The sequence below is a fragment of the Carcharodon carcharias genome, assembly GCF_017639515.1.
Source record: "Carcharodon carcharias isolate sCarCar2 chromosome 27 unlocalized genomic scaffold, sCarCar2.pri SUPER_27_unloc_2, whole genome shotgun sequence".
In the NCBI taxonomy this organism is placed as follows: Eukaryota; Metazoa; Chordata; class Chondrichthyes; order Lamniformes; family Lamnidae; genus Carcharodon; species Carcharodon carcharias.
Genome location: NW_024470635.1, coordinates 521,640 through 546,087, shown reverse-complemented (window position 1 = coordinate 546,087; position 24,448 = coordinate 521,640). Strand labels below are relative to the sequence as shown.

General features: G+C 45.0%; 2 protein-coding genes across 2 annotated transcripts in view; one reads left to right on the top strand and one right to left on the bottom strand.

Moving 5' to 3' along the window:
• Positions 1-24,448, top strand: part of LOC121273856 (gastrula zinc finger protein XlCGF57.1-like) — a 71,413-nt gene that overhangs the window by 26,317 nt on the left and 20,648 nt on the right. The gene's annotated exons all lie outside the window — the stretch shown is intronic.
• On the bottom strand, positions 17,062-21,035 carry LOC121273857 (zinc finger protein 239-like). Its single transcript, XM_041180995.1, has 2 exons — positions 20,987-21,035; positions 17,062-18,271 (listed from the first exon to the last, which is right to left on the bottom strand). The coding sequence occupies exon 2, from the start codon at positions 18,158-18,160 to the stop codon at positions 17,207-17,209; it is 954 nt and encodes a 317-aa protein (XP_041036929.1). The 5' UTR covers positions 18,161-18,271; positions 20,987-21,035; the 3' UTR covers positions 17,062-17,206.

Below are 24,448 nucleotides of genomic sequence, written 5' to 3'. Positions count from 1 at the left end.
TGATGTGTAATGAGGCAGGTTTGATAAGGAAGCTCTAAGGTGAAGAAACCCTTAGGAGGAAGTGACCATAATATGATAGAATTTACCCTGCAATTTGAGAGGAAAAAGCAGGAATCAAACGTAACGGTATTATAGTTGAATAAAGGCAACTACAGAGGCATGAGGGAGGAGCTGGCCAGAATTGACTGGGAGATGAACCTAGCAGTGGAACAGCAATGGAAGGAGTTTCTGGGAGTAATTTGGGAGACACAGCAAAAATTCATCCCCAGGAAGAAGAAGCATACTAAAGGGAGGATGAGGCAACCATGGCTGACAAGGGAAGTCAGGGACAGCATAAAAGCTAAAGAGAAAGCATACAATGCAGCAAAGAGCAGTGGGAAACCAGGGGATTGGGAAGCCTACAAAGACCAACAGAGGACAACTAAAAAAGAAATAAGGAGGGAGAAGATTAAATATGAGGGTAAACTAGCCAGTAATATAAAAGAAGATTGCAAGAATTTTTTTAGACATATAAAGGGTAAGAGAGAGGCAAAAGTGGACATTGGGCCGCTAGAAAATGACGCTGGAGAAGTATTAGTGAGGAACAAAGAAATGGCGGAGGAACTGAATAGATACTTTGCATCAGTCTTCACAGTGGAAGACACGAGTGACATCCCCAAAGTTCAAGAGAGTCAAGGGGCAGAGGTGAATATGGTGGCCATTACCAAGGAGAAGGTGCTAGGAAAACTAAAAGATCTGAAGGTGGATAAATCACCTGAACCAGATGGATTACACCCCAGAGTTCTTAAGGAGATAGCTGAAGAGATAATGGAGGCGTTAGTGGTGATCTTTCAGGAATTACTGGAGTCAGGGAGGGTCCCAGAGGAATGGAAAATCGCTAAAGTACGCTCCTGTTTAAGAAGGGAGTGAGGCAAAAGACAGGAAATTACAGGCCAATTAGCCTGACCTCGTCATTGGTAAGATTTTAGAGTCCATTATTAAGGATGAGATTTCAGAATACTTGGAAGTGCATGGTAAAATCGGGCAAAGTCAGCAGCGTTTCATCAAGAGGAGGTCATGTCTGACAAATCTGTTAGAATTCTTTGAGGAGGTAATGAGTAGGTTAGACAAAGGAGAGCCAACGGATGTTATCTACTTGGACTTCCAGAAGGCCTTTGACAAGGTGCCGCACAGGAGGCTGCTCAGTAAGATAAGAGCCCATGGTGTTGGAGGCAAGGTACTAGCATGGATAGAAGATTGGCTGTCTGGCAGGAGGCAGAGAGTGGGGATAAGGGGGTCCTTCTCAGGATGGTGGCCAGTGATTAGTGGAGTTCCGCAGGAGTCAGTGCTGGGACCACAACTTTTCACTTTATACATTAATGATCTAAATGAAGGAACTGAGGGCATCCTGGCTAAGTTTGCAGATGATACAAAGATAGGTGGAGGGACAGGGAGTATTGAGGAGGCGGGGAGGCTGCAGAAGGATTGGACAGGTTAGGAGAATGGGCAAAGAAGTGGCAGATGGAATACAATGTGGGGAAGTGTGAGTTCATGCACTTTGGTAGGAAGAATAGAGGCATAAACTATTTTCTAAATGGGGAGAGAATTCAGAAATCTGGAGTGCAAAGGGACTTGGGAGTCCTAGTCCAGGATTCTCTTAAGGTTAACTTGCAGGTTGAGTCGGTGGTTAGGAAGGCAAATGCAATGTTGGCATTTATTTCGAGAGGACTGGAATATAAAAGCAGGGATGTGCTGCTGAGGCTTTATAAGGCTCTGGTCAGATCACACTTAGAATATTGTGAGCAATTTTGGGCCCCAGGAAGGATGTGCTGTCCCTGGAGAGGGTCCAGAGGAGGTTCACGAGAATGATCCCAGGAATGAAAGGCTTAACATATGAGGAATATTTGAGGACTCTGGGTCTATACTCGATGGAGTTTAGAAGGATGAGGGGAGATCTGATTGAAACTTACAGAATACTGAAAGGCCTGGATAAGGTGGATGTGGGGAAGGTGTTTCCATTAGTAGGAGAGACTAGGACCCGGGGGCACAGCCTCAGAGTAAAGGGAAGACCTTTTAGAACAGAGATGAGGAGAAACTTCTTTAGCCAGAGTGGTGAATCTATGGAATTCATTGCTACAGAAGGCTGTGGAGGCCAGGTCATTGAGTGTATTTAAGACCGAGATAGATAGGTTCTTGATTGGTAAGGGGATCATAGGTTACGGGGAGAAGGTGTGAGAATGGGGTTGAGAAACTTATCAGCCATGATTGAATGGTAGAGCAGACTCGATGGGCTGAATGGCCTAATTTCTGCTCCTATGTCTTATGGTCTTATGAAATGTTGGAATGGTCAGGATTGTATCTGCTGGAGTTTAGAAGAGTAAGAGGTGACTTGATTGAAACATAAGATCCTGAGGGGATCTTGTGAGGGTGGATGTGGAGAGGATGTTTCATGAATCTTTGGAAATCTCTTCCCCAAAATGCAGTGAAAGCAGAGTTTTTGAATATTTTAAATGCAGAATTAGATAGATTCTTGATAAGCAAGGGGGTGAAAGGTTAACTGGGTTAGGGGAGAAATGTGGAGCTGAGGTTACAATCAGATCAGTCATGATCTTATTGAATGGCGGAGCAGGCTTGAGGGGCTGAGTGGCCTACTCCTGATCCTAATTTGTACGTAATTTGTGTGAGATATTAAAAATGTGTTTAACAGAAAGCAAATTTATTTCACTTTAATCCACAACATTAGCCCCTATAACTGGGCTGGAGTTTATTAACATCAGCAGAAACAGACCCCAATAAATATGGTTCAATCCTGGATGTGATTAACAGCAAAATCCAATCAGTGTGGTTACTTGTGAGCTCAAGCTTGGCCTAAATAGCCAAGTGGTTATGGTACTGGGCTTGTAACCCCAAGATCAAGAGTTCAAATCTCACAATGGCAAACTATGAAACAATGTAACTTCATCTGAATAGGAACAGATGGAAACGTGTTTGTACTCGAAAGAGTTACTTGTGAGCTCACTGCTGTGTCAGCACGTGGGAATTCTGAGTGAATCCCTTCCTATATTTAGGTCAGATGAATAGTCTCTCCCCAATCTGAATTTGCTGGTGTACAGTGAGTTGAGATGATCGCCTGAAAGCCAGTTTCACACTGAGAACACCTAAATGGTCTCTTGTCAGTGTGAACACGGTAATTGCACGTCAGTTCCAGGGAACCCTTAAAGAACTTCCTGCAATCTGGGCATTTAAAATGTCTCTCATCATTGTGAACTCGCTGGTGTTTCAGCAGGTCAGATGACTGAGTGAATCTCTTTCCACACTTGGAGTTGGTCTTTCCCCACTGTGAGTGCGCTGATGTTTGGTGAGGTCAGATGGATGTTTGAAACCAGCCTCACAGTGAGAGCACCTGAGTGGTCTCTCGTCAGTGTGAACATGTTGATGGGACATCAGGTTCCCAAAACTTTTACAGCACTTCCCACAGTCTGGACATTTAAAAGGTCTTTCATCACTGTGAACTTGCTGGTGTCTCAGCAGGCTAGATGACTGAGTGAATCTCTTCCCACACTTGGAGCAGGTAAACGGTCTCTCCCCAGTGTGAGTGCGCTGGTGTTTAGTGAGGGCAGGTGAATGCTTGAACCCAGTCCCGCAATGTGAGCACCTGAATGGTCTCTAGTCAGTGTGAACACATTGATGGTACATGAGTTCACTGGAATTTTTATAGCGCTTCTCACAGTCTGGGCATCAAAAAGGTTTCTCATCAGTGTGACCCCTCTGGTGTTTCAGCTGGTTGGATAACTGAGTGAATCCCTTCCCACACTGGGAGCAGGTGAATGGCCTCTCCCCAGTGTGACTGCGTAGATGAATTTCCAGATAAGATGGGTAATGGAATCCCTTCCCACAATCCCCACACTTCCACGGTTTCTCCCCGCTGTGACTGTGCTTGTGTCTGAACAGGTCAAATGATCGGCTGAAGCCCCGTCCACACACTGAACACGTGTACGGTTTCTCCCCACTGTGAATGGTGCTTTTTCCTTCCATGTTCAAAGTCCAATGATATTCAGGTTACGATAAGTTGGGCGACACCATCAGTTCCTGATGTGATGTTTGGTTTGAGTTTCCTGACTGCAAATCCTCCCCCTCGAATACCCTGCAAAATGTATTAAAGACGTGAAAAAGTGAATGAGAGAGAACCCACAAAAACACAAAGGCAGGTTGTGAAATTGAGCTGAATGAATCTGGGAATTTGTGGGGCCGGCCATTGGAAAAAGTGACCATGAAAACTGCTGGATTGTCATAAAAACCCAACTGGTTCACTAATGTCCTTCAGGGAAGGGAACCTGCCACCCAGTCTGGGCCTACACAAGACTCTGGACTTTATGTGAGCAGGGGCGGTGGGTGGAGAGAAGGGGGGTTGGTTGAGAGAGATTGGAGCAGAATGGGTGGAGGAGAGGGATTATATATAGCAACAGTGAGAAAGGGTCTCCCAAACCCACAACCTCCACCACCTAGAAGAACCAGGGTAGCAGGTGTATGTGAACACCATCACCTCCAAGTTCCCCTCCAACTCACACACCGTCCTGACTTGATGGACATCCCGTACTGGATGAATAGAAATTTCCTCTCTTTAAGTAATGGGAAGATTGAAGCCATTGTCTTCAGTCCCCACTACAAACTCCACTTCCTGTCCACCGGCTCAATCCCTCTCTCTATGGCAACTGTCTGAGGCTGAATCCGGCTGTTCACAACCATGATGAAATATTTCATTCCACAATGAGCTTCCAACCACAGATCTTTGTCAAGTCCAAGAGTGGGTTTCCCTCTGTGAGGAGACTGGGACCTCACAATGTATATTTTTTAGAAATAGATAGTGATATCCCCATGGCTGCTTCTCACCTTTTAAAAACCAGACAAAGACCTTTTAAAAGGCTGAATCTGCCTGTGACTTCTGAACAAAAGGCGCTTTCTGGCAATATCGGAGAATTTTGGAACTGATTATCTCTGAAGAGACACTGGCTGTACTGATAAACCTCAGTCTCCCATTTTAACATCTACAAGCAGCAAACAGAAAAGTTATTCTGGCCACATCTACACTTTCTCCTGGAACTTATATGCAGTCGCCTACCAGACTGATTTATCTCTGCATAGCTATCATCGCGTGAAGTCAATTCCACCGGAAAAGTGGTTTTACAGCGTAAGTTTTCAGTCTGCCGACCTTCGTGAAGGAATACCTCCATGGACTTTAATTCTGGACTCCAGAATCCACATGAAACACAATTTTTCTCTGCAGTCCCTGCCATGTAAATCTTTCTTTTCTCCACCCCTCTTTTACTGGATGAATGCAAGGAGAGCTACATTGCGAGCCCCACCCACCACCTGAGTTTTGAGTATGTGTAAATCAACTAACCCTTAGAGTTCGTCATATCCCGTGTTTGCTGTGGGGTTATTAATGGAAAATGGATCACTTTGAAATGGAGGGGTTGGGAAATAGGCCACCGCTTATAAAGGGGGAAGTAAATCAGGAACACCTTCCTGTTAGTGGACTGGAGATGAGAGAAATCAGTGTGGTTTAAATTAATCCCTCTCCTGTACTTAATACATTGTAGTAACGTCACTCAACTTGGCCCAGTTTCTCAATTCTTATCCAGTCCTCAAGACTTGATTGGTTGGCCTCCCACATTCAACCTGTTATAAACTTGAGTTTATCCAAACCTCCGCTGTCTTTGTCCTCTACACTGAGTCCCATTCGCTCACCCATCATCCTGTCCTCACTGACCACCACAGGCTCTCGGTTAAGCAGCAACTCAATTCAAAATTCTCACCCTTATTTTCAAATCCCTCCATGGCTTTGCTCTCCCCTATTTCAAGTCACACAGATGTTTGAATATTATTCCACAGACAGACATACTTTCAGGCTCTGATGAATCGAGTGACTCTGTTGGGTTTTGATCTGATGTTTGGCTTGGGTTTCCCGCCTTCAAGTGCTGTTCTTCTAGTATCTTGTTAAAAAAAAATCCCTGTCAGTCCAAGAAGAAAACTGAGAAGAGACAAACATTTCTCTTGGTTTGAGTTTGCTGTGTGTAAATCCTCCCCTTCTAATCCCCTGTCAAAGGAGTTTCCAAAATCCATCCCTGTCATTCCAGGATAGAAATTCACAACATTCTCTCCTCCTTAGATAAAAACAAAAAAACTGCGGATGCTGGAAATCCAAAACAAAAACAGAATTACCTGGAAAAACTCAGCAGGTCTGGCAGCATCGGCGGAGAAGAAAAGAGTTGACGTTTCGAGTCCTCATGACCCTTCGACAGATGGTCATGAGGACTCGAAACGTCAACTCTTTTCTTCTCCGCCGATGCTGCCAGACCTGCTGAGTTTTTCCAGGTAATTCTGTTTTTGTTTTGGATTTCCAGCATCCGCAGTTTTTTTGTTTTTATCTCTGTGTTTAATTGACTGCCACTGCTCTTCAAGAAATGCCTACCTCCTTGAAGAAGTTCTGTTCCTCTCTGCGACAAGATTTCCGGATTTCTCTGTTGCCTTGTTCACCTTCATTGCTTTCCAATTCTCTCCTCCTGCTACTTGGACCAGGATGGCCGCGCATGCGCCCTGCTGCACATTGCCCCCGATAAAGAAGGCGACCGTTGAAGGTTCATGAGGACTCGAAACGTCAACTCTTTTCTTCTCCGCCGATGCTGCCAGATCGGCTGAGTTTTTCCAGGTAATCCTGTTTTTGTTTTGGATTTCCAGCATCCGCAGTTTTTTGTTTTTATTTATGGCAGTTACCCCGGGCCTGGCGAAGGGAGAAATCCTGAAACCAGACTGCGCATTCGCCTTCCGAATGCGTACTGCGCATGCTCCATTCCACAACCGTTACCGCGCCTGCGCAATCGCTCATTGAGTCAGAATAGGGCACATTCTGTCTCCCGCGAATGCTGGGTAAGAGCACCGCCATTGAAATTAAATATTGTTCAACCGAAAAATACGTTATATGATCCGATTATGATTGGAGGCATAGAGCCAACGTATAAAATTATTAAATAAATTGATACAGCAACCTAAGTGCATGAACCCTCCAGTAGCTCTTTACTGGGTGTAATTAACAGCAGAACAAACCCTTAACGTTAGATGTAAATTCACTGGAATCTCAGCAATGATGTGAACAAGTGATTCTCCACCCCACCCCCCCCTTCCCCATATATGAAATATCTCATCCGTGTCTTGCCAGAATGCACCAAATGTGGGTCAAATCCTTTGAATTTTTAAAGCTGGAGCGTCAACTGAGAAACTGAGTAAATCCCTCCTCACACGTGAAACATCTGAAACTCTCCATTGTGACTGTGCTGCAGTCTCACTAAATGGGACACCGAATGACCGCCTTCCCATTTTCAGCTGGTGAGCTGCCTCTTCGCAGTGGGATTTTACCCATGGTTTCCAGCTCACACATGGATCTCAAACCATTATGGTTACGAGTTCCAGATTCTCAACTCTCAACATTGAAAGAAAAGCAAAATGCTGCAGATGCTGTAAATTTGAAATTAAAACAGATAATTCTGAAATTCTTATCACATTTGGTAATATATGTGGAGACAGAACCATAATTTATATTTCATGTCTGTAAACTTTCATCAGAACAGGATTAAAGTTCAATGATCTGTAACATTCACTCTGTTTTCACTTCCAGAGATACTGCTGAATGTTTCCAATATTTTCTGTTCTAAGTTTGGATTCCCAGCAGCTGCAATATTTTGGGTCACTTACACTTTCACTTACACTCATTTTCTCACACTTAAAGTTACCTGGTTAAATAGGTAAAAGATCGAGGTTTTAAATAATGAGACAGCAATTCTGTCACCCTGTTCGACATGAAATTAAACAAAATGCCAATCGCTCATTTAAAAAAAATATTCTTTCATGGGTGTTGGTGTCGATGTTGTTGCCCATCCTTAATTACTCTTGAATGGAGTGACTTGCTAGGACATTTCAGAGGGCAGTTAAGAGTCAACTACGTTGCTGTGGGTCTGGAGTTACATGTAGGTCAGATTGGGTAAGGACGGCACATTTCCTTCCCTAGAGGATATTAGTGAACCAGATGGGTTTTGATGACAGTTGAAGAAAGCTTCAATTCCCCATGACTGAGACTAGCTTTCAATTTCAAATTTACCAATTCAATTACCAACTTACCAACGATCATTCAACAGCACCTCCCAAACCTGCAACTTCTACCACCTCAAAGGACAAGGGAAGAGGATGCATGGGAACACACCACCTGCAAATTCCCCTCCAAGCCAAACACCATACTGACTTGGAACTATATCGCCGTTCCGTCACTTCACTGGGTCATAATCCTGGAACTATCTCCCTAACAGCACTGTGGGTGTATCTATACCATATGGACTTCAGTGATTCAAGAAGATGACTCGTCACCGCCTTCTCAAGGTAAAATTAAGGTTGGGCAAGATATATATTGGCCAAGCCAGCTACATTCACATCCCATTAAATAATAAAAACTAAATCTCAAGCTGTGCTGGAATCTGAAGCCTTATGCCTGAGCCTTTGGATTAATTCTCACTGATTTTATCACTGTACCACCTCCATCCCGAAGCAATTGAAGGGCAAATCTTCCACCTGAGGTCAAACCGGGAAATTTCACATTTAAAGCAAACATCAGGATCACTGCACTCCGGAAATCAGTGTCACGCATCCCGGACAGAGGAGAAATGACCATACATTGATCGCTCTCATTTACAACCAGAAAATGCTGGAAATACTCAGCAGGTCAGGCCAAGACTGTGGAGAGAGTTAACGGTCAGGTCACTAAGCTTTCATCAGAACTGGAAAGAAGTATCAATGTGCTTCAGTTCCCCACTGTTATCATCCAAACATTATTCACATGAGTCTGTGTAGCCTCATATTAAACTCGTAAGAAGGAAAAAAAGCAGCTTTATAACATGCAAGAAGAGATTTATTTATTTATTTATTGATTCATTTTAGTGGAGATTGTCCAGCAACTAAATGCCTGCAAGTTACAAAGCGGAGGATGATTGAAATTTTCACAGAATCACAGAATTGTTATGGCACAGAATGAGGCCATTCAGCCCATCATGTCTGTAAAAAAAAGATAGAAAATTAGATAAAAATGGGGAAAGTACCTCAGAAAAATGAATAAAAAGAATAAAACATGCGGATAAAAAATAAAAAATGAATGTAGGAGAAAGGGGATTTAAAAAAAGGGGGTGGGGACGGAGGAGAGAGTTCATGGTCTGAAGTCGTTGAGCCCACTGTTAAGTCCAGAAGGCTGTAAAGTGCTTAATTGGAAGATGAGGCGCTGTTCCTCCAGTTTGTGTTGGGCTTCACTGGAACATTGCAGCAGGCCAAGGACAGACATGTGGGCATGAGAGCAGGGTGCAGTGTTGAAATGGCAAGCAACAGGAAGGTCTGGATCATGCTTGCGGACAGACTAGAAGTGTTCTGCAAAGCGGTCACCCAGTCTCTGTTTGGTCTCCCCGATGTAGAGGAGACCATACTGGGAGCAGCAGATGCAGTAGACTAAATTGAAAGAGGTACAAGTGAAGTGCTGCTTAGCCTAAAGGAATTATTAGGCCTTTGGACGGTGAGGAGGGTGGAGGTAAAGGAGCAGGTGTTGCACCTTCTGTGATTCCATGGGAAGATGCCGTGGGAAGGGGATTTGGTGTTGGGAGTGATGGAGGATTTGACCAGGGTGTCCCTCTGGAATGCTGACGGAGGGGAGAGGGTGAGGGGAAAGTGTCTTTGGTGGTGGCATCATGCTGGAGTTAGCAGAAATGGCGGAGGATGATCCTTTAAATGCGGAGGCTGGTGGGATGCAAAGTGAGGACAAGGGACACCCTATCATTGTCCAGGGAGGGAAGGAAAGGTGTGAGGGCACAGGCCCGGGAGATGGGCCAGGCATGGCCAAGGGCCCTGTCAGCCGCAGTTGGGGGGTGTGGGGTGAAACCTGGGTTAAGGAAGAAGGAAGACATGTCAGAAATGCCGTTTTGGAAAGTGGTATCATTGGAACAGATGCGACGGAGGCGAAGGAACTGAGAGAATGGGATGGAGTCCTTACAGGAAGCGGGGTGTGAGGAGCTGTTGTCGAAGTAGCTGTGGGAGTCCGTAGGCTTGTAATGAATATTGGTGGACAATCTATCACCAAAATTGGAGACAGAGAGGTCAAGGAAGGGGAGGGAAGTGGTGGAAATGGACCATGTGAAGGTGACAGAGGGGTAGAAATTGGAAGCAAAATCTATAAATTTTTCCAGGTCCAGTCGAGAACATAAAGCGGCACCGAAGCAGTCATCGATGCACCGGAGAAAGAGTTGTGGGAGCCGGCCTGAATAGGACTGGAACAAGGAATGTTCCACATACCCCATAAAGAGACAGGCATAACTGGGGCCCACCTTTTATTTGGAGGAACTGCAACAAGCTTAGGGAGAAATTGTTCAGTGTGAGAACAAGTTCAGCTAGATGGAGGAGAGTAGTGGTGGATGGGGATTGTTTGGGCCTCTGTTCGAGGAAGAAGCAGAGAGCCCTCAGACCATCCTGGTCGGGGATAGAGGTGTAGAGGGATTGGACGTCCATGGTGAAGAGGAGGCGTTTAGGGCCAGGGAACTGGAATTTTTGATATGACATAGGGCATCAGTGGAATCGCGGATATAGGTGGGAAGAGACTGGACAAGGGGATAGAGAACGGAGTCAAGACAGAAAGAAATGGGTTCCTTGGGGCAGGAAGAGGCTGACACGATTGGTCTACAGGGACAGTCCTGTTTGTGGGTTTTGGGTAGGAGGTAGAAGCGGGCCGTCTGAGGATGGGAGGCTATGAGGTTGGAAGCTGTGGAGGGAAGATCTCCAGAGGAGATGAGGTCAGTGACAATCCTGGAAACAATGGCTTGATGTTCAGTGGTAGGGTCATGGTCCAGGGGGAGGTAGGAGGAAGTGTCTGAGAGTTGGCCTTCAGCTTCTGCGAGGTAGAGGTCAGTACACCAGACAACAACACTACCCTTGTCAGCAGGTTTAATAACAAAGTCAGGGTTGGACCTGAGAGAACGGAGTGCGGCAAGTTCAGATGGAGACAGGTTAGAGTGGGTGAGAGGAGCAGAGAAATTGACCTTGGGCCATGACACCACCACCAAACACCAAGCCATTGTTTCTCTCTCCCCTTATCCAGTCTCTTGCCACCTACATCCATGATTCCTCTGATGCCCTACATCATATCAAAAATTTATAGTTTCCTGGCCCTAACCACCTCCTCTTCACCATGGACGTCCAATCCCTCTACACCACCATCCCCCACCAGGATGGTCTGAGGACTTTCTGCTTCTTCCTTGAACAGAGGCCCGAACAATCCCCATCCACCACTACTCTCCTCCGTCTGGCTGAACTTGTTCTCTCACTGAACAATTTCTCCTTAAACTCCTCTCACTTCCTCCAGTTAAAAGGTGTGGCTATGGGTACCCACATGGGCCCCAGCTAGGTATGCCTGTCTCTTTATGGGGTACATGGAACATTCTTTGTTTCAGTGCTAGACCACATTCCACAACTCTTTTTTCAATACATTGATGATTGTTTCGGTGCCTCTTCATGCTCTCAGCTGGACCTGGAAAATATTATCAATTTTGAGTCCAATTTTTACCCCTCCATCACCTTCACATAGTACATCTCTGACACTTCCTTTCCCTTCCTTGATCTCTCTGTCTTGATTTCTGGTGATGGACTATCCCCCACTGTTCTTTACAAGCCCACTCACTCCCACAGCTACCTCAACTACAACTCCACACACCCTGCTTCCCGTAAGGACTCCATCCCATTTTCCCAGTTCCTTCGCCTCCGTCACATCTGTTCCATTGATGCCACTTTCCAGAACGGCGCTTCTGACGTGTCTTCCTTAACCGAGGTTTCTCACCCACTGTAGTTGGCAGGGCCCTCAACCGTGTCCAACCCATCTCCCGCATCTCTGCCCTCACGCTTTCCTCTCTCTCCCAAAAACATGATAGGGTCCCCTTTGCCCTCATTTTTCACCCCACCAGCCTCCGCATTCAAAGGATCATCCTCCGCCATTTCCGCCAACTCCAGCATGATACCACCACCAAACACATCTTCCCTTCACCCCTCCTATCAGGATTCCGTAGGGACTGCTCCCTCCCAGATGCCCTGGTCCACTCCTCCATTACCCCCTACTCCTCATCCCCCTCCCATGGCACCTTCCCATGCAATCGCAGAAGATGCAACACCTGCGCTTTTACCTTTTCCCTCCTCACTATCCAAAGGCCCAAACACTCCTTTCAGGTGAAGCAGCGCTTCACTTGCACCTCCTTCAATTAGTCTACTGCACTCGCTGCTCACAATCCGGCCTCCTCTACATTGGAGAGACCAAACGCAGACTTTTGGTATGTCCGAAAAGACGACCCAGACCTTCTTGTCACTTGCCTTTTGAACACTCCACCCTGCTCTCTTGCCCACATGTCCGTCCTTGGCCTGCTGTGATGTTCCAATGAAGCCCAGCACAAACTGGAGGAACAGCACCTCATCTTCTGATTAGGCACCTTACGTCCTTCTGGTCGTAACATTGAGTTCAACAACTTCAGACCATGAACTCTCTCCTCCATCCTCACCCCTTTTTTTAATCCCCTTTTTCAACATTCATTTTTATTTTTAAATTTTTATTTTTTATCCACTGATTTTTATTTTTATTTATTTTCTTTTTTATTCATTGTTTTATCCCCACCTTTTATCCTATTTTCAGGCTTTTTTCCCCACTAGCGTCTCCTCCCCCCACCCACCCCACAAGGCTATCTGTCACTAATTCATGTTGTTCTTACCAGAGTGCTTACCTTTGTCCTGCTATTACCACATTCTGCTTTCTATCCTTCATGCCATCATCAGCATCTCCTTTAGCTAGTACCACTACCATTAACACTCCTTTGTCCTTTTGTTCATGCATCTTTGTCAATCTCTCCTTTGCCGCCACCTATTGCTGGCCTTCTATCCAACTTCACCTGCTTCATTCCTCTTAACCAGTACAAATTTCATCACATTTTTACTTCACTTTAGCTCTGAAGAAGAGTCATACGGACTCGAAACGTTAACTCTGTCTTTCTCACCACAGATGCTGTCAGACCTGCTGAGTTTTTCCAGCATTTTTTCTTTTTCTTTCAAATTTCCAGCATCCACAGTATTTTGCCTTTGCCTCCCCATCATCATCTCACCCTGCGCATGCTCAGAGCGCCGGGTGGAACTGCGCATACGTGAAGGTCCCTTGTTGTGAGGATAGGGGACATTCACCACCGGGGGGATTGCTGGGTAAAATCCCCACCATTGGGAGTCCCAATTGATTATAATTATTTATTCCATGTTTCTCAGACTGCGCTGCGCATGCTCCAGGTAGGGAGGCAGGTACTAAGGGGCGGAGCCTTACCGCCCATATACTTTGGTGCCCTTCTGGAGATAGGCCGTAATCACCCGCGCTGAGCTTTCCAGGTAGTAGGGATCGCCATTTGTCTAATCAAGAGATGGAAAGATCACGTATCATAATCATTAAAATATAAAATGATACAAAGCAGTGAATATTAGTTACTCCCACTCGTTATCTATCATGTGCAAAATGAACATATTAATAGTTAATAATTATTTTTATTTTTTAATTTTAAAAAAATAACCATGTTTATCTAAGTTTAATTCCCAACTCAGATTCATGCCCTCATTTTTTTTCCCCTCCCAGCCCCTGAACTCCATCTGACAGTGTAATGTTGGCGAGTGATGATTGATTGCTGTGGAAACCAACAGAAAGGGAACTCAGAGGCTGAAGGATCAAGGGAACAGCGAGTTCCGTAACAAGTCGTGGGGCTGGATGGTTGGAACCTGAACTGAATCATTGTGAAAACCTAGTTATCAATTAATCTATTCAATTTAAACCTGCTGTTTCACTTTCAGTCAGAAACAGATCAGTGTTATACCAATTTCTGATTTGACAGAACATTTCCAGCATTCACCGTTGTTCTTCCTGACTCTAAACACAATTATAGAGGAGCCTTCTGTTGTGTCCAGGATCTCTGAACCATGGAAGAGAGCAGCTGGTACACATTTCTTACAAACCCCAGGATTAAACTACATGGGGACTTCACTGTCAGTGAAGAGAGATGAGAAAGACCAAAGTATCATTTTTCCCTCTCAATGTGACCCTGAAGGACTGTGTCCGGGGTGAAGTTCTGTTCCTGCTGTATGATCCTCGACCCAGTTTGTCCTTTCCGAGCTCCAGCCAGATGATGTTAAAGGCCCAGGTGGGAAAGACAGAAATCTGCAACAATGTGTTAAATCGAAGCTGATTTATTTGACATTTTTCCAGAAAATTAAACTCCAGCCCAGTCAGGGAATTACTAACAACAAAAACAGAAAATCCTGGAAAAACTCAGCAGGTCTAAAAACATCTGCAGAGCTCTGAATAAGAGTCATATGGACTTGAAACGTTAATTCTGCTTTTTTTCTCCACAGATGCTGTTAGGCCTACTGAGTTTTTCCAACATTTTCCGTTTTTGTTTCAGATTTCCAGCATCTGTAGTATTTTGATTTTATCACAGGGATTGTTAACATCAGCAGAAACAAACCCCCACCTGTCTGAATGAACATGTTGCAGTCGTGGATGTGCTTAACAGCAGCAATGACAGCAGAATCCAACCACAGGAGTCACTTGTGAGTGCAGTGGTGTGTCAGTAGCTGAGATGACCAAATGGATCTCCTTTCACACATGAAGCAAGTGAAAAGTCTCTCCCCAGTGTGAATGTGTTTGTGTGTCAGCAGATCCATTATGCTTTGAAATTTCTGCTCACGGTCAGAAGTTTGAAAAGACTCCTTGTCAGTGTGAACAATTTATGTATATTGAGCTGGGATAACTCTTCCCACACGCAGAACAGATGATAAGTCTCTCCCCAGTGTGAGTGCACGGGTGGACACTGAGTTCACAGATCACCTGAACCCAGTCCCACAATGAGAGCACCTAAATGGGCTCTTGTCACTGTTGATGGCACATCAGCTCCACGGGACTTTTATAACACTTCCTGCAATCGAGACATTTAAAAGGTCTTCCATCAGTTTAAACTCGCTGCTGTGTCAACAGGTTGGATGAATTACTGAATCCCTTCCCATACATGGAGAAGGTGAATGGCCTCTCCCTGGTGTGAACTCACTGGTGTTGCAGCAGGGTGGATAATCACCTGAACCTCTTCCCGCAGTGAGAGCAGATGAATGGAGTGGAACTGGAGTGAATGCACTAGTGAATGTGGATTTCTAAAGCCCTTGTCACAGTCTAAGCATTTAAACCCTCCCTCTCCAGTCTGAGCTCACTGGTCTCCTGGAAAGTTGAACACTGAGAGGGCAGGAGGGGAAATGGGAGAAACTAAAGGAAGATGTGGGTTCAGGGCTCAGATAAGGGGGATATTTACAGAGAGCTTGTCCCGGTGGGAGGGAAGCAGCAGAGGCAGCTGATCGGATTGTCTCAATCTTAGTGACAAAGAAGCTCCATGAGCTCCTCACACTTGTTGTTGGAGGTGAGGATGGAGGAGACAGGGGAGAGGGAGAGCCCTTCAAAAGGAACTAGCTTGTGTTAGAGCTTTAAAAAACACACAATACAGCGATTGTCCAACACAAAGCTGGTTTATTTCAGTGTTATCCAGAATATTAGTCCCTATAACTGGCCTGGAGTTTATTACCATCAGCAGAAACAGACCCCAATGAACATGGTTCAGTCCTGGATGTGATTTCACAGCAAAATCTGATCACTGTCGCCAGTTGTGAACTCGCTGGTGTCTCAGCAGGTTGGATGAGGCAGCGAATCCCTTCCCACACTCAGAGCAGATGAACAGCCTCTCCCCAGTGTAAACTTGCTGGTGTACAGTGAAGTGAGAAGATCGCCTGAACCCAGTCCCACAGTGAGAGCACCTAAACGGTCTCTTGTAAGTGTGAACACATTGATGGGGCATCAGGTTCCCGGAACTTTTCAGCACTTTGCACGGTCTGGGCATTTAAATGGCCTTTCCCCAGGGTAAACTCGCTGCTATGTTCGCAATGCAGATGACCGAGTGAATCCTTTCCCACACGGAGATCACGCAGACGATCTCTACCCAGTGTGAATTCGCTGGTGATTATTGAGTTCAGATGATTGCTTCAACTGAGTCCCACAGTGAAAGCACCTGAACAGTCTCTCATCAGTGTGAACTCGCTGATGGTATCTCAGTTCCTGGGAACTTATATAGCCTTTCCCACACTCTTGACATTCAAAAGGTTTCTCATCAGTGTGAACGCGTTAATGTTGTGTCAGCGATTGGGATGACTGAATGAATCCTTTCCCACACTTGGAGCAGGTGAATGGCCTATCCCCAGTGTGACTGTGTTGATGGGTTTTGAGTTCAGATGGGGATCTGAATCCCTTCCCACAGTCCCCAAATTTCCACGGTTTCTCCCCATTGTGAATTTCACTTTTTCAAAACTAGGGTGGAGAACTGGGACAACCTGTCTCCAAACACATCCCACCCTGTTCACACTGAGAATCCCAGTATTTTGGGTGTGATGGCATATTCAGTGTGGAGAGGAGCAATGGGGCAGTATGTTTGCAAGAACGATGGGGTCAAGGTTTGTTTTTTGAGGAGGGGGTGATGATGGCAGATTTGAAGAAGACAGGGACAGTATTGGAGATAGAGAACTGTTAACAACCTCAGTGAACATGGGGAAGTTGGGTGATCAGCAGTTTGGTGGGAATAGAGTCAATGGAGCAGGAGGTGGGTCTCATGGACAAGATGAGCATTGAAAGAGCATCAGGGGAGATGCGGGAGAAACTGGAGAAAGATGTAGGTTCAGGGCTGGGACAAGAAGGAATTTTAGAGACAGTTTGCCCCGGTGGGCTAGTGGAAGGGAGGGAAGCAGCAGAGGCAGCTGATTGGATTGTCTCAATCTTAGAGACAAAGAAGCTCCATGAGCTCCTCACACTTTTTGTTGGAGGTGAGGATGGAGGAGACAAGGGAGAGGGAGAGTCCTTCAAAAGGAACTCACTTATGTTAGAGACATTAAAAAGACTCGACACACTGTGTGTTGAACAGAAGGCTGGTTTATTTGACTTTATCCAGAATATTTACCCCTATAACTGGGCTGGAGTGTATTAACTTCAGCAGAAACAGAGCCCAATGAACATGGTTAAGTCCTGGATGTGATTAACAGCAAAATCCAATCACTGTAGTTACTTGTGAATTCGCTGGTGTCTCAGCAACACAGATGACTGACTGAATCCCTTCCCACACTTGGAGCATGTGAAGGGTCTCTCCCCAGTGTGAACTCGCTGGTGTCTCAGCAGATTAGATAACTGAGTGAACCCCTTCCCACACTCAGAGCAAGTGAATGGCCTCTCTCCAGTGTGAACCCGCTGGTGTGTCACCAGGGTCGATGACTGACTGAATCCCTGTCCACACTCGGAGCAGGTAAATGGCCTCTCCCTAGTGTGAACCCGCTGGTGTACAGTGAGTTCAGATGATGTCTTGAACCCAGTCCCACAGTGAGAGCACCTGAATGGTCTCTCGTCTGTGTGAACACGTTGATGACGCATCAGGTTCCCAGAACTTTTAAAGCCCTTCCCACAGTCAGGGCATTTATAAGGTCTCTTGTCAGTGTGAACTCGTTGGTGTGTCAACAGGTGTGATGACTGAGTGAATCCCTTCCCACACTCTGTACAGGTGAATGGTCTCTCTCCACTGTGACTGCGCTGGTGCTCAGTGAGATGAGATGACCACCTGAACCCAGTTCCACAGTGAGAGCACCTGAATGGTCTCTCGTCAGTGTGAACACGTTGATGGGACATCAGGTTCCCGGAACTTTTATAGCACTTCCCACAGTCTGGGCATTTGAAAGGTCGCTCCTCAGTGTGAACTCGCTGGTGTGTCTGCAGGTGGGTTGAGTCAGTGAATCCCTTCCCACACGCAGAGCAGGTGAACGGCCTCTCCCCAGTGTGACTGTGCTGATGAGCTTCCCACTCACACGGGTAACGGAATCCCTTCCCACAGTCTCCACATTTCCATGGTTTCTCCCCGGTGTGACTGTGCTTGTGCTTTGACAGGTCAGAAGATCGGCTGAAGCTTCGTCCACACACAGAACACATGTACGGTTTCTCCCCACTGTGAATGGTGCTTTTTCCTTCCATGTTCAAAATCCGATGACATTCGGGCTCCGATATACATTGTGCGACTCTGTCAGCTCCTGGTGTGATGTTTGGTTTCAGTTTCCCAACTGCCAATCCTCCCCTTCTAATACCCTGTGAATTTGAAAAAGTGACCATGAAAGCTGCTGGACTGATGTAAAAACCCAACTGGTTCACGAATGCCCACCAGGGAGAGATGTGAGGGAATAATGGTCAAATAACATGGGATTAATACAGGAACATTTGATTAAAAGCTACTCTGGATAAATTCACAGTAAAACATATTTTAATAGAAGTCAAAACTAGCTCGCAAAAGCAGCGAGGTTAACTCCCCTCACAACAAAGGTGAGTTTACTGATAAGAAATTCACACGCTTAAAAAAAAAATGGGATTCCATGGTTCTTGCTATGACACTAACAGACAAGTTACAATACTGGCTCTGATAATTAAAACCAAAAAACAGAGCAATGAAATACTCAGCCCCAAGTTTTATTATCTCACTGGACACAAAATCTTGACTCAGCAACATTGACCAACAAGACTATTACAGGAAGTTCAGTTCTCAGGAATAAATTCAAGATAACATTTCAGAGAAATTGAATGAGCACCCTCATGATAATAGGTGGTCCTTTCACCAAATATAGGATACTAATTAGGGATGGTCTGTTAGTGATCAAATGGACATTTTCCATGCTACCATTAACTATCCAACCCCAAGATTCATTATAAATATCTCAACTCAAACTTGAATCTTCAGATTTGTTAGGGGGATTCATCAGATTCTCCGAGATTGACTTCAGAATTGTTCTGAATGTAGCGGATCTCACATACTGGGGATGAAGGAAATATTACTTTCATATTTGATGGATATCCTTACTTACTCGCAGAATTCTTATTTCTGTAACAAATAAAGATTACATTTCGGACTCTCATATAGAGATCAGAACAAGTTATCTTTTCTCTTTGGGGTTTACTTAGCTTTGCCAATTATACTCTTTGCATAATCACCAGATCACATGCTTTCTTATCGTGACAGATGCTTAAAAAATATTCTTAAAACTTAACCTGCCTCACTGAGTCTTCTGCACCACCTGACTGCTATTCTCTTGAAGGTCGGGAATATTTACTCAGGAGTTGAACCCTTATAACATTCAGGAAGATTAAAATCGAGCTCATATATTATTGAAAGTTAAACTATCAGGAGGATTATCTTGACTGGTTTTCTTCCTTTGGCTGACGGCAAGGTGGATTCATTGGACCCAATGATGTGTTCTTGAGTAAAGCCCCCTCTTGGCAAAGTTGAAGAAAATTTATTGAGAGATGTGTCCGATTCTCTAATCCCCAAGAACAGGGAGCTAGGATTGTAAAACATCACAAGGGACCCTGCCACTTGGTCTGTGCCTTCACAAGACTCCTGGTTCCAAGGCAGGAGAGTGACAGCAAGAGAGAGAATGAGAAAGAGGGAGAGAGAGTGGGGTGAAGGAGAAAGATTTCATACGATGACAATGCAACCAGAGCGTTGACAGAATCTCCAAAGCCCCCAAATCCACCACCCAGAAGGACCACAGTAGCAGGTGTATGTGGTGTTCTCCTCCAAGTCAGACACCGTCCTGACTTGTCTGACATCCAATACTGGGTGAACAGGAATTTCCTCCATTTTATATTGGGAAGATTGAAGCCGTTGTCTTCAGTTCCCACTACAAACTCCACTCCCTAGTCACTGACTCCATCCCTCTCCCTGTCAACTGTCTGAGACTGAACCAGACTTCTCACAACCATCGTGAAATATTTCCCCCCCAAGATGAGCTTCCAACCACAAATCCACATCATCACCAAGACCGCCTATTTCCACCTGAGTAATATTGCCCGACTCCATCCCAGTTTCAGCCCATCTGCTGCTGAAACTCTCAACCATTCCTTTGTTACCGCTGGACTTATGTATCCTAACATACTCCCAGCCAACCTCCCACATTTAACGACCCTGTAATCTTGAGGTCTCTGCTGCCTGTGTGTTTACTCACACCAAGTCTTGTTCATCCATTACCCCTGTGCTCACTGACCTACAAAGGCTGCAAGTTAAAAAGTATCAGCATTTTGAAATTCCCATCCTTGTTTTTCTCCATGTTTGCAGTCATCCCTATCTCTGTAATCTCCTCCAACCACATACCCCTTCAAGATCTCTATACTCATTTAATTCCAGCCTCTTCAGCATTCCTGATTTTAATCTCTCTACCATTGGTAAACATTCTTTCATTTGCCTAGGCCACAAGCTCTGGAATTTCCTCCACCTCACTTTCCTTCTTCAACATACTCCTTAAAAGCTACCTCTTTGGCCAAGCTTTTGGTCACCTGCCCTAATATCTCTTTATGTGGCTGTGTCAAATGTTACTTTGTAACATTTCTGTGAAATACCTTGACAAGTTTTAATATGTTAAAGGCACAAAATAGATACAAATTATTGTCACTGACATGGACATATATCGTTGTTCTGCTACATCAATAAGACATTGTAACTCAAAGCGTGAAGCAGTTTGATGGACAAGTTGTTCCCATTGTCATTGAAAAGATTCCGAAAACATTGCCCCTACAAAGATGGCGGCCGCGCATGCGTCCAGCTGCACATCGCCCCTAATAATGATGGCGGCCGTTAACCCGGGTCTGTAACGAGGAGAAAGCTACTGCCTCGCTCAGTGTAAACAGGGGAACGCTCCCTCCGGGTACAGGGGAAGTTCTTTCTCGGGCTTCGCGGTTTACACAACATGTTTACGAAGCCTCCACGCCCAACCGCCAGATCCTTCGCTCCCTCCGCCCCACCATTCACACACTCACCGATTGCGGATCCGATAATGAAGCGTCTCTCCATCGCCATTACTCACACTGCGCATGCTTCACTCCCAGCCCGGCCCCGCCCCTTATTCACTCCGATTGGTTGGAGGACCAGCCGCCCCGCTTGGTCCTCCAGTCCCTCCCCCACTTCCTATTGGCCCGGATCTGCCGTTAATCACCCGGGCATTGTGACGGTTTCAAATTGTGAGAGCGGCCACAGACTCAGCCTCAAACAGAAACAAAAATATCTGCAAAAGCTCAACAGGTCTGACAGCAGCTGTGAAGAGGAAGGCAGAGTTAAAGTTTCGAGTTCGTATGACTCTTCATCAGAACTAAAGAGAAATAGAAATGAGGTGAAATATAAGCTGTTTAAGGGGAGTGGGACAGGTGAAGCTGGATAGAGGGCCAGTGATAGGTGGAGGCAAAGGAGAGATCGCCAAAGATGTCATAGACAAAAGGACAAAGGGGTGTTGACGGTGCTGATATCAGCTAAAGGATGTGCTAATGGTGACATTGAGGGAAGAAAGCAGGATGAGCAAGTGACAGATGGCCCTAATGGGGGTGGGGTTATCAAAATAGGTTAAAAGGTGGGGATAAAACAATGGATGGAAATAAATTTAACAATAATAGAAATAGGTGGGAAAAGAAAATTATATAATTATTTAAAAAAAGGGGATCGAAAAGTGGGTGAGGATGGAGGGGAAAGTTCATGATCTGAAGTTGTTGAACTCAACGTTAAGTCCGGAAGGCTGTAAAGTGCCGAATCGGAACATGAAGTGCTTTTTCTCCAGTTTGCATTGAACTTCACTGGAACATTGCAACAGGCCAAAGACGGACATGTGGGCATGAGAGCAGGGCGGTATGTTCAAATGGCAAGCAACAGGGAGTTAGATATAGCTCTTTGGGTGAAAGGGATCAAAGGATATGGGGAGAAGCGGGCGCAGGCTATTGAGTTAGATGATCATCCATGATCATAATGAATGGCGGAGTAGGCTTGAAGGGCTGAATGGCCTACTCCTGCTTCTTTGTTTATATGAGAAAGTCCCCGGTTCAATCCCATAAGCTTTGTGTTTACAATTGTTACTGAGGAGGAATTACCAGTGCGTTTAATTTCATGTTGGATGGGGCAGTGTGTTGGGAGCTAGGAGATGTATACTGTACACGTTGCTCATCTTCATAATTCACAACACTATTCCTGATATTCATGAGCTGCCTCACTTTCTTTCCCATTAATTCCATTTGCTGATCCATCAGTAATGGACTTCCTGCCATCTCGAACAAAACTGTTTTCACCACTAAGGCTCCGCTGGTATTTAATTGACTCCATGACATCATCGCATTGGGACTGGATGACATCATCGCATTGGGACTGGATGACATCATCGCACTGGGACTGGATGACATCATAAGAGTCCATTGTTTCTTAATGATCCACATCAATAACAAGAGGAAATATTAATAAACCTGAGCACATTATCTAGGCTGACACTCCAGGGTGACATTGAGGGACTGCTGCACTGTCAGAGACAGCATCCTTCACATGGAACTTGTGGAGGCTCTGGTCACAATCTTCCAATCCTCCTTATATAGTAGTGGTGTCAAAGGACTGACAGATTGTAAATGTTACACCCCTGTTCAAAAACACAGCAATGCCAGAACAATCAGTTTCACATCAGTGCCCGTGGGGAAAGGTTGGAGACAATGATCCAGGACAAAATCAGTTGACATTTGGAAACGTATGGATTATTTCCATCATTTTCTGTTTTTAATACTGATACTTCCCTGGATTCCAAGGTGAAAAGAGGCTCTCTGGGAGGTGTGGGGAGCTGGGACTTGTCCATGAGAGTAACCAGAGGAATGCGAACTGAAATAATCTAGAGTTAGAAAGGAGAAAAGATCCAAAAATGGAGCAGTCAGGAACAGGACATCAATTAGTCTCCTCTTATCCTGGAGAAATCAAGGACTCAACATACTGTGAGTTTGAAACAAAGCTGATTTATTTAACAAATATCAAGATATTAAACTCCAGCCCAGTTACAGAGATTATTAACATCAGTAGAAATAAACCCCAACTGTCAGAATGAACATGGTTCAGTTCTGGATGTGATTAACAGTGACAGTAAAAGCAGAATCGAGAATACTAAGGGGAACAGAGGGTAAATAGAAATTACTTCTGCTGGTTAGGCAGTCTAGGAATAGGTGGTATAGCCTAAAGGTTAGGACCAGATCGTTCAGGAGTGTAATTACATAGAATACATGACACAGAAAGAGGCCATTCAGCCCAGCCAGTGCATGCTGATGTTTAAGCTCCACCAGTGCCTCCTCCCATCATTCCTCATCTAAATCTATCATCGTAACCATCTATTCCCTTCTCCTCTTGTACTTGTTTAGATTCCCCTTAAATAATATTAGATGTCATTCCATGATTAGACAACAATTACTGAACAATCCTTACTGTGCTAAGAATCACACAAACAACCAACTTAAAATTATCAGTCAGTCTCACAGAGTGGCTCACTTACACGTGCTAGAAGCTACATATATTCACATACAGGGCCCTGTCCTTTGCACATATAAATGAACACATCCACGTTTTGCACCCTTTTCAACTAAATAAAAGCCAAACGATTCACCTTAATCACTCCCAGTGGTAGCAACTTCCACTTTCTCACCCCTCTTTGGGTGAAGAAGTTTCTTCTGAATTCCCGATTGGATTTTTTGGTGACTATCCGATATTTATGGTCTCTCATTATGCTCTTCTTCACAAAAGGAAACATTCTCTCTCTCTATCCGCTCGATTAAAACCTCTCAGATACTGAATTGTAGGGTTTGTACCAAAGATCAATTTGGGATTGAATTAAAAGTTCAGAATCTTGTTGGAAACTAATTTCGGATGAGAGTTCCTGGATTATGGGGAAAGTTCAGAGACAGCGGTTCTTAAAGGGACACTGCAGCCCCAAGAACACAATCAGCAATAGATCCAGAATATTAAATTCCAGCCCAGTTACAGGGATTGTGAACATCAGCAGAAACAAACCACAACTGTCAGAATGAATATGGTTCAGTCCTGGATGTTATTAACAGCAGCAATTACTGCAGAATCCTACAGTCACTTGTGAATTCGCTGGTGTCTGAGCAGGTGGGATGCCCAAGTGAATCCTTTCCCACGTTCAAAGCAAGTAAAAGGCCTCTCCCCAGTGTAAACTCTCTGGTGTTCACTGAGGTGGATTGAAGACCTGAATCTCTTTTCACAGGAAGTACAGTGGAACGGCCTCTCCTCAGTGTGAATTCGCTGGTGTGTCAGCAGGTTGGATGATTGAGTGAATTTCTTCCCACACTCGGAACATGTGAATGGCCTCTCTCCAGTATGAAGTCACTGGTGGTTCAGTAGATTGGATGACTTATTGAATCCCTTCCCACAATTGGAGCAGGTGAAGGGCCTCTCCCCAGTGTGAACTTGCTGGT